The sequence below is a fragment of the Danio rerio genome, chromosome 10 (assembly GCF_052040795.2).
Source record: "Danio rerio strain M-AB ecotype USA chromosome 10, GRCz13ab, whole genome shotgun sequence".
Classification (NCBI taxonomy): domain Eukaryota; kingdom Metazoa; phylum Chordata; class Actinopteri; order Cypriniformes; family Danionidae; genus Danio; species Danio rerio.
Window position 1 is genome coordinate 6,978,340 of NC_141030.1, and position 10,973 is coordinate 6,989,312.

General features: G+C 41.2%; 2 protein-coding genes across 2 annotated transcripts in view; one reads left to right on the top strand and one right to left on the bottom strand.

The window, feature by feature from the left end:
• LOC137496560 (serine/threonine-protein kinase pim-1-like) overlaps positions 1-10,889 on the bottom strand; it is a 25,297-nt gene extending 14,408 nt beyond the window's left edge. Inside the window, exons 1-6 of the mRNA XM_087271548.1 lie at positions 10,876-10,889; positions 10,575-10,783; positions 10,374-10,456; positions 10,209-10,259; positions 9,811-10,132; positions 9,506-9,685 (exon numbers count right to left, since the gene is read on the bottom strand). Of these exons, the coding sequence (XP_087127674.1) occupies positions 9,555-9,685; positions 9,811-10,132; positions 10,209-10,259; positions 10,374-10,456; positions 10,575-10,783; positions 10,876-10,889 (810 nt within the window). The 3' untranslated portion in view covers positions 9,506-9,554. The remainder of the gene's footprint in view (positions 1-9,505; positions 9,686-9,810; positions 10,133-10,208; positions 10,260-10,373; positions 10,457-10,574; positions 10,784-10,875) is intronic.
• The window catches only part of tln1 (talin 1), a 1,269,505-nt gene that overhangs the window by 612,189 nt on the left and 646,343 nt on the right, over positions 1-10,973 (top strand). The window lies entirely within an intron of this gene.

A 10,973-nucleotide genomic window follows, 5' to 3' on the forward strand; every position in this document is an offset into this window, starting at 1 on the left:
GGAGTTTATTTTTCATTTCTAGAGCAAAAAGAACTGTGGAAATATCTGGAGCATTTGGTGTGCTGTATTAGTGTTGGCAGAGACCGCCCTTTTTAAATTGCGATATCCATTTGGGAAAAAAATACACAAAATCACAAGCAAATAAATTTTGCTTTAACCTGAGAGCTCATATTGTAAAAGCGTGCAGGTCTGAGTGTGCAGTTGGGTCTCCGGGCCTGCAGCTTCATAATGTTTGAGACGATTGACGGTGTCCATCCACAAGATGGCGACAGAAACCTTTGAGTAGGAAAAACCCAGCGTCATTTTTAAACTAAAGCTGATCAAATCATTTTAAACTGGTAAGTGACTTTCTAAGTCGATCTCTCTCTTTGCAGTGTTGTCTCTCGCAGGATAAAGACATTATGTCCGATAAGAGGACCGCGAAGCGACCTCGAGACGGGCCAATCGGGGAAAAGGGGACCTACTGTTTCCTTGGTGGAGGGTCAAGGGTGATGCTGCCCAGCCCATTCGGTGGCTTATGTGGACGATCAGACTCGGTTATGTGAATAAGAATGATTGGCACCTCGACCAGTTGAGGCTTTGGGTCAACAGAGTTAGGAGCATGCTCTCCTCTGTGCAGAGCATCCCATATCTCGGGATGAGTCGTTATCACGCTGCTCGATTTACTTCATCTAAGACCACTTTAACATTGGCTTTACGATCAGGTCTCCAGATGGGCATGGTGTGCGGGTGTGAACCGGCTGCAGGGTTTAGCTCCAACTTGCCTCAACACACCTGCCTGGATGTTTCAAGTATACCAAGTAAGATCTTGATTAGCTTGTTCAGGTTTGTTTGATTAGGGTTGGAGCTAAAATCTGCAGGACACCAGCCCTCCAGGAAAAAGTTTGGTGACCACTGATTTAGATTATAGATTTATTGGGATGGTTCACACAAAAGTGATAAAAAAAAAGTTCAGTTATTGGATAAAGAATGTTTTTAAGTTTGGTCTCGTTTTACCAAAAGTTGATATCTCAAGAATTAACTTGCAGTCAGATTTTGATGATAATATGCCAAAATTTTTAATTGTGAATTTTAATTGTGTTCATTTGTTAATAAACTGATTATTATATGCTATTAAAATGTTTTGAATTAGAATTTTTTTACTAAAAGATAAGGTTAGGCTATATGTCAGAATCAGCTCTTTATCCCTCAAAACACTGAATGCTTAAGGGTGCTTTCACACCTACACTTTTGTTTAGGAACGCGTCTCGTTTGCCCAGTTAGCGCGGTTCGTTTGGCATATGTGAACAGGGCAATCGCGCTCTGTTCCGCGCCAAAGTAATCGCTCCAAGATCGCTTGAATGAGGTGGTCGCGGCTCGATTGAAACGAACCCTGGAGCGGTTCGATTGCAGTGAGAAAGCGATCCGATCCGAGCGTGGTTATATCACAGTGTTTTATGGATATGTAATAGGCATACGGTTAAATGAAGAGAGAATAATGAGTATGGCGGGAAGTTTCGCGAGTCTCCGAATGCCCGCAAACGAGTGATGATCTCCCGAAAATCTTGCGTCTCCCTCCCGGTCCTTAAATAGGCATCGTCATGCACCTTTCTCACCCCTCCCCACCGCGTCTCTCCTCAGACACGTCGCGCGCGCGCACCCTGTCAATCACCACCTCTCCTGACAGCTTAGCCGGGACGCTGCAAAACAAACCCTGACACTCTGACCAATGTAAGGAGAGTTTACTCGCACGTGACTTGTTTTAGCTCTTTTGGTCCGATTAGACACTTTGCAGTGTGAAAGCGAACCGCACCAAGAGCAAAGAGCAACAATGTAACAATTGTAATCTCTGTTTCGGAACAACTGAATCGATTCACAGGTGTGAAAGCACCCTAAGTGAGTTTGATTAATCAATGAGATGTAATTGAATTAAATATATGAATTTGCTTCACTGAAGCATGTATGTTAATTACACAAACTACTGAAAATAGCGGACCCCCGATAGTCAATTTGAAGACAAATGTTTTGGCATATTATTAGCTCCATAAATACGAACATGCGGTGAACATTTTGCAATCAAAACTCGTCACACGGAAACAATTAATGCACTCACACACATGCTCCCAAATATAATTTAAGGTCACATAGATAAAATTGTGCGTATATGCAACCAAATCGATCACAATTTCGAGCCCTGCAATTCATGCTCCCTAAACCGCTAGTAATCAAGATGTTTTGAACGCCGGCTGGTTATGTACTTGCTGAAAACCTAATTTTGGCTCATTTTAAAGCTATTAACCTAATATGCTGCCAATAAACACATCATTCACTGCACTTCTTAAATGAATGATTGTTTTCTAAAATAATAAAATATAAAATACCACTACACAATTTAGAACCAGCATATTCTACAAGAGACAGTCTAAACAGTAAAACCGCAACAAATCTTGGTCAAAATACCTAAATATTCTCATCTACAGTATAAATATATACAGTAGCTGCATTTTAGGGCTGGGCAGTATGACAAAACTTTATTAGACAGTTTAATTCACGGTGAAGATATCATTTATGATATAGTTTTATTTATAAAGTTAGTTACTCTTGAAAATGTACAAAAGGATTTAATATTAAAAACAAATAAGCTTGAATATTTAGGAAAACAAAAGTACCTGATCTTATTTGATTATTTATTTTAATTTATAACCTTACAGTAAACAACATATGACTTTAGATGAACAACAAAATTACACTGTATGTCACATTTCACAGTTTTATATGGAAATTATCAAACATAGGTAACATCTTCTGACAGATATAAAATAAATCCCCAGTAACTTAAATATGAAAATGTGAATATGTAAACAATTTAAGCAAATATCAAACAGTTTTTTCCTTTAAAAATACAAATGATTACCATCATTTCATGCATTAATAATCCGTGCATAAATAATGAAACTTTAAAGTAAGAAAAAATAAAGTAACGGGCAACACTGCCAGAGCATCTTTCTCAGCCTCATGCATGCTGGTCATGAGCTGGCCACACATACTAATTTGCGTTTTGCGGCATATAGAGAACAGAAAATGATTTTACGGTACACATTTCATTCCACTGTAAGCATATATACATGATACCCACACAGCCCAGCCCTACTGCATTTATTTATTGCCATATTTATAGCAAGTTAATACCTGGTCATTTCTGTAATGGAAACATAGAGTGCATCTGGAAAGTTTTGATGGCGCTTCACTTTTTCCACCTTTTTAATGTTACAGCCTTATTCCAAAATTGATTAAATTCATTTATTTCCTCAACATTCTACACACAATACCCCATAATGACCATGTGAAAAAAGAGTTTTTGAAATTGTTGCCAATTTATTAAAAATAAAAACCTGAATTTTTTTTTTTTTAAATCACATGTATAGAGGTTTACACAGCCTTAGCTAAATAACTTGTTGATGCACCTTGGGCAGCAATTACAGCCTCATTTTGAATATGATGCCACAAGCTTGGCACACCTGTCTTTAGTCATTTTTGCCCATTCCTCCTTGCAGTGCCTCTCAAGCTCTATCAGGTTGGATGGGTGTGAATGGTGTACAGCCATTTTCAGATCTCTAGAGATGTTTAATAGGATTTAGGTCTGGGCTCTGGCTGGGCCACTCAAGAAGTTTCACTGAGTTGTTGTGAAGCGACTCCATTGATATTTTGGCGGTGTGCTTTGGTTCATTGTCCTGCTGGAAGATAAACCGTCGCCCCAGTCTGAGGTCAAGAGCACTCTGAAGCAGGTCTTCATTCAGGATGTCTCTGTACATTGCTGCATTCATCTTTCCCTCTATCCTGACTAGTCTTTCAGTTCCTGCTGCTAAAAAACATCCCCACAGCATGATGCTGCCACCACCATGCTTCACTGTAGAGATGGTATTAGCCTGGTGATGAGCAGTGCCTGCTTTTCTCCAAACGTAATGAACAGCATTCACTCCAAAGAGTTCAACTTTAGTCTCATCAGGCCAGAGAATTTTGTTTCTTATGGTCTGAGAGTCCTTCAGATGCTTGTTGGCAAATTCCAGGCGGGGAGGAGCTTCTGTCTGGCCAATCTACCATACAGGCCTGATTGGTGGATTGATGCACAGATGGTTGTCTTTCTGCAAGGTTCTCCTCTCTCCACAGAAGAACACTGGAGCTCAGACAGAGCGACCATCGGTTTATTGATCACCTCCCTGACCAAGGCCCTTCTGCCCCGATCACTCAGCTTAGATGGCCGGCCAGCTCTAGGAAGAGTCCTGGCAGTTCCAAACATCTTCCACTTACAGAGGATTGAGAATGATGGATGGATGTGCTCACTGGAACTTTCAGAGCAGCAGAAAATTTTCTGTAATCTTCCCCGGCCTTGTTCCTAGAGACAATCCAGCCTCTGAGGTTTACAGACAACACCTTTTTCTTCAAGGTTGGTTTGTGCTTTGACATGCACTGTCAACCCTCGGCCCTTATATAGACAGGTGTATGCCTTTTCCAATCATGTGCAATCAACTGAATTTACCACAGGTATAATTATTGGAGACATGTCCTGTGGTCTGATAGAACTAAGATTGAACTGTTTGGCCATAATGACCAGTGTTACATTTGGAGGACAAAGGGGAAAGCTTATAAGCCTAGAAACACCATCCCAACAGTGAAGTATGGTGGCAGCAGCATCATGTTGTGGGGCTGTTTTGCTGCAGGAGGGACTGATCCACGTCACAGCATAGATGGCATCATGAAGAAAGAACATTATGTAGAAATACTGAAGCAACATCATCAGCCAGGAAATTAAAACTTGGCCACAAATGGGTCTTCCAAACAGACCATGACCCTAAACATACAACAGAGTGAAAGTTTTGAAGTGGCCATCACAAAGCCCTGATCTCAATCCTATAGAAAATTTGTGGGCAGAGTTGAAAAAGCTAGTGCAAGCAAGAGGGCCTACAAATATGATTGAGTTATACCAAATCTGTCAGGAGGAATGGGCCAAAATTCCTCCTGAAACTGTTGTGAGAAGCTTGTGGAAGGATACCAAAAACATTTGACCAAATTTATACAGTTTAAAAGCAAAGCTAAAAAATACCAAGGAAATGTGTGTAAACTTTACACTGTCTAGAAATGAATAAATTCCCAAGATAAAAACTCTCATTATTCTGGCATTTAGCAAATGTAAATAATTTAGGTAATCCTAACAGACCTAAAACAGTAAACATTTAGTATGATTTACCATCAGACATTTTTTTAAATGGTTATGTTCCTTTTTTAGAGTGTATGTAAACTGGTTTTAATTGTGCATGTATAACAAGAATAAATGTGTAGTAAAAATTGGACCACAGAGAACAGAATATTTTCCTCAACAGCGAGAAGTGAGACAGTTATTAAGTCAATATATACTGTATATGAATGAATTAGCAGATCTGCTGGACCAGTCAGAAGGTCCAGGACTACAGCTGATGGACCCAGAGGTCCATCAAATATTCACTGTATTCTTATTATTTGCTAATTCTATCTAAAACCCCAGAGGGTCTCCAGAAAAGTCTGGATCTACCGTGATTGGACACTAGAAGTCAACATACAAAAAACTAAGGTTATAATATTTCAGAAAAAAGCCTAAGATTCTAGAGCGTAAGCATATATTTACTCTAAGCAACACCTCACTTCAGCATGTTTTACGATAAATTTATCTCAGACTAGTTATAACTCCAATTTAGCTATTAAAACCTTACTTGTGAAAGCCTGGAGAGGACTGCATGTCCTGAAAATGAAACTGTTCAAAATAAACTTTCCCATCAGAAACTGGACGAAGATCTCTGAGTGTGTGGTCCTGCTTATAGCTTTATACGGCAGTGAGGTGTGGGGTCCAGCAGAGCTCAGCACTGGAGCAAACCTGCTGTTGAAGCTCTGCATGTGCAACACTAGGCAGTCTCCTACTACTATTAACCAATAAGAAAAGAGTTTTAAAGTTCTACATTCATAAAAACTCAAGCTCTGGGGAATCTCTTCAATTTAAAAGCACAACAAATGAGTAAAAAAGACTATTTTGTGTCATGGTGTCAGAACTGACCAACCAATCATTTAAAATCCAAGATGCTGGAAAATCTATAAGCCTCAAACAAGTTATCAGCTGACCACTGAGGAAGGTCGACACAAATGCACGGCTGATAGGCTGATTTATACTTCTGCGTCAAACGCCGGCGTATGCGCCCGAAATTTTATTAATGCAACCTCGAAATATATTTGGGAGCATTTGTGCGAGTGCTTAAAATTGTTGTGTGCGACCAGTTTTTACTGCAAAATGTTCACCCCATGCGCGGATTCGGGAGACATTCACGCAGAATGCATCTCTAAGCTCTTTGTCTGCATTTAAAAATGTGAAACGAAGCGCTCAGGAATGGTTTAAAACAGTTGTCATGTCAACTTGCTGCAGTAAACAAAGCCAAGTCCGTAATGCTTGCCCCACCTTCGCGCTCTTCTTATTGGCCCACTGCTCTAGCACTGAAATTTCAGCTGTCAATCACTCAATCAATCCCTTCTGGCAGAGAGCTACAACTGCGAAAAATTGTAAAGCGCTGAAGTTAAGAATGAAGATAACACTGACAGATTTTGTTTTAGAAACCATGGCATCTAAAGTTACAAATAATGACACATCTTAGTAGTGACCATGTGCTGAATGTTACTCCACCATCTACACTTTTCGAAGGGTGGAAAAAAGACTTTCATTGGCTTCAAGTGCGCTATGAAAAGTCTGTAGGATGAAATTTTCAGGTAACTGTTTGCCACATCTAGCACGAGAGCTTCTCTTTAATCCTTCATATAATCGCCAGATGCTGTCCGCCGTGCAAGTGGCAGCTATGTGTCAAATTTAACACCACATACACCATCGCGATATTAGTTTACACTTAGTAAACTAATATCGCTACTCATGAAGACCGGTATGGCTATTAACATGACGTATGCATATAATAAGTTACAGTATATGTCAAAAGCATCAGTGCAATATCAGAAAACACCTGTAAGAACAGCACAGTTATATCGTTAACAGATTCATTCATGTCAAGCAGTGCATGCAGGGCTGGTGAGCGCTCCGTGTATCTTTTGCTTACTCAGTTATGTTATAACAACTATTTTCTTGTGATAACGGGATTTCCTTGAAACATATTTTCCTCATGCATACATATATATTTGTTTGCTTGTTAGTTTGATTATTGTTGATTTCAAATGCAATAAATCTGTTTGTATAACACTTGTAGTAACGGTGCTTATAATTGGTGGGTGCGAATAAATTTTGGCTGATGTGCCTACATTTTTAAAGTTAGGAGCACCGGTGCTACCAAGCAAAAAGGTTAATTTCGAGCCCTGCTGTACAAACAAATAATGCTGAATATTCCTCAGTTTCAGTCATTACATGACAAAGAAAAATGAAGAATTTTACTAGGTGAAGGACCCACTGTGTATCCAGCAGCCCATAAATGCCACAAAAAAAGAGATAAAGAGTGAACACATCGGTGTAGATGAATTACCGGTTTGTAAACATTCTGGATGCGCGCACAGCGAGGTTGCAGAAAAAAAAACAGGAGCGCTAGCATTCACAGCGAGGGAATGACATCTGATGCGGTACAGACTTTGTTGTTGTATTAGAGATAAGTTATATTGATTACATATTAGGGGTGTCATTAAAAATCGAAATCGATCGAAATTTATGCTCAATTTCGATTATCGAATCAAAAAATAGAATCGTCGATGCTGCCACGCCCCCATGTCACGTCAGCTTGGCTTGCCAAGCGGTAAAAAAACAGGCTTGTTGAAGTGCTTGTTAAACTTCAGACGCAGGAGACCCGTCGACAGAGCTTAAACCCTCTCCTCTTTCAATGAAGTCGCCGGTGTGGAGGCATTTTGGATTTCCAGTGAGTTATGTTGACAACGTTCGTGTTGTCGACAAAAAAAAACACAGTTTTGCAAGCTCTGCTATGTACGTATTACGTACGGTTCGTCCGATAGACAACACCGGCATCTCGATCCTCCGCCCGCCCCGTTGCAAATCCGCTCGCGAAAAGTACACACTCAGGCCCTGTTTACACCGTCTGTTTTTGAATAGCATTTTAGAACGACAACGATTTAACATCCACAGTGGCGTGTAGCATTTCTGAGCAGCCCTCCTTCCTCTCTACCTCTGAAAATGCACATCACGTGTACACACAGACACAGCCATGCGCTCAAGACAGCAGGTCCAGGCAGTCAGAGGACTGCTTCAATCTTTCACTCACTTGTACTTAGTCATTTTAGCGAACACCTCAGATACTGTTGGCTGGTTCCTGTTGGTTGTGCATCTTTTTTACCGACGCCATTATAACGACACAGATCACTGCCTATTCCCGAGTCCCGCAGAAAAAGTGATTGACAGGTGGTAATTATGTGTGTATCTTGCCTTTATTCATTTACTGTATGATTTGTTTATGGGTAAAACAAAGACCATACAGGTCAGGTAGTTTAAACGGTAGGCTACAAATAACTAATTGGTCATTAATTAATTATTCATAATCGAAAATCGAATCGAATCGTGCCTTTAGAATCGAAAATGTAATCGAATCGAGGATTTGGAGGATCGTGACACTCTTATTACATATATTATATATATTATTTACATAATGCTTTCAGCGTATTATAACAGCTTGGCACACAGTAATAAACAGTTATTCTGCAAAATGAATCTTAAAGTGAGCGGCGTTCATCTGACAGATCCATTTGCGATAGCACCCTCCCAATGGATATTGGATGATACGAAATGGCCAAGCATCCTGAAATACACAACTATCTCATTAAAAGTGATTTTACAAGAGAAGTTAAAGGCCTACAAGTCTTTGGATTCCAACAGTTTTGTTCTGTGTGGTCATGTGCAAGAAATAATGTTCCATGATTACCAGATTCAAAACTTTGTAGTGCTAAAAACCGAGGTTCTGCCAAGCCAAAGACAAGGAAAGAAGACGGAACTTTAGGTAAGGCCTGGGTAGTCATCAACAAGCAGAACCACTGCATTCTGACAGCGCACTGCACCTGTATTGTTATTAATGTTGTTATTATTAATCAATATTATTATTACGACTAGTATTTATATTGACTTTTCCCCCCCGTTACACACAAAAAAGGCATTTGTTGTTTTTTCTAATTACTCACATAAAATAAGCTGAAACACAATTCTTCAGTTTTCATCTGCCACTCCTGCTCTCCTTCTACAAGTCATTGACAGCGTTTATCTACACTGAACCTGACAATACAAGCCAAGCTATGACTGATGGACTCAGATCAGTGTAATGTCAGTGGCTACCTGTTCAGTGCAACCAGGGATGGCGCTCAGGATCATCTAAACTGGACCGATCAGCCGGCGCTGCACTGAGACACCAGCGAATCAGCTGACGGCACTCTATTACACACAACCATGTCTTCAGAAACACACAACAACACACTTCTGCTCGCTCGCCACGCCATCTCTGAATGTGTCTGAATCTCTTACCTGTTGACAAGCTCCTAAGAAAGGTCAGTCTGCTTCTGGACGTGACCCTCTATGCGCCTCTGAAGGGGAAACGGTCACACAGGATGTTGTAGAGCGTCACTCCTACTGACCAGACTGTAGCTGGAGTGGCATTGTAGCGATGTCTGCTAAACCACTCAGGAGGAGTGAATGCAGGAGTGCCTGAGAGACACAAGAAGACCACAAACATCTGCTCCAAATGCTCCAGTACAGACAAATTCCCTTTAGTTGATCAGCAGACGTTCACAAACATCAACAGAACGTTTCCTTCTGTAACTCAAACCCACCTGCAAAGTATTTGTAGGCCGAGCGCTTCAGCAGATCTCCACAGCCGAAGTCCAGCAGCTTGATGTCCTGGGACTCTGTGGAGATCAGTAGGTTCTCTGGCTTGACGTCCCGGTGCAGTTCCTTGACCAGATGCTCGTCCAGACAGCCGTTCTCCTCACAGAAGCTCTGGAGGTCTTGGCAAGGAGCCGGACGCTCCAGGATCAAGATGTAGCATCTGGGACGATCAAACCAGTCCAGCAGCTGCAGGACACTGGGGCAGGCAGGAGCTGAAGTGATGTGGCTCTTTAATGCCACCTCCAGCGGCAGCCGACCCTGACCGTCCTGCAGGACAAACCCTCCATTATATCCAGGACTGAATCAAACACAGCAAACACCACAGATTCACACCAAAACATACAACTTTCAGTGTCTCGGGGGTCCGGTCCTTCGACACGTACTTGATGTCCACCTGCAGACGGAAAAAGCAGAGTAAATCACACCTGCCTGATGGAGACACATGACATTTACTGACAGCAACATTTCTAAAGCATGTCTGAATGAAGGAGGGAAGAAGATCTCTTACTGGCAGCCCATCAGACCTGCGGACCCCAGCAAACACAGAGCCGAATCCACCTCGTCCCAGCAACGGGCCCTTCAGGTACAAGTCTGCAACACAGAAGAGCACAAGAAATGAAGAGAGAAGAGAAAACATGCTGCAGTGTCTTCAATGACAAATCATTTCCTAACTGAGCCAGAAGATCTGGAAGATTTGAGCTGTGCTGACCTCTGCGAGAGCGTTTGGCCGGTCTCTGGGAAGAGGTGGACGGTGTTTGCTGGCTGCTGCTTTGCCTTTTCCTCTGGTCTGTGGATGCAGAATCAGCCAAATGTGAAGGCAGAGGAGCCAAATATCCAGGAAGCTCAGCGGTGTTGTCCGGTGTGTCTGTGTCCAGAGCTGCTGTCTGGGTGAAAGCAGCACTCCTGGGTCTGGAATGGCTTGAGGTTAAATATAAATCACACACAGAAACAATTTTACTGCTCACTTTTATCACACTTTCAGAAGGAACTTGAAGTTTTTATTGAGCAACTCTGCAGTTTCCATCATTATAATTGTTTTAAACAATAAAAACAAACATTAAAACGTTTATTTATTTATTGTTTATTTTATGTAAACTTCTATGATCTT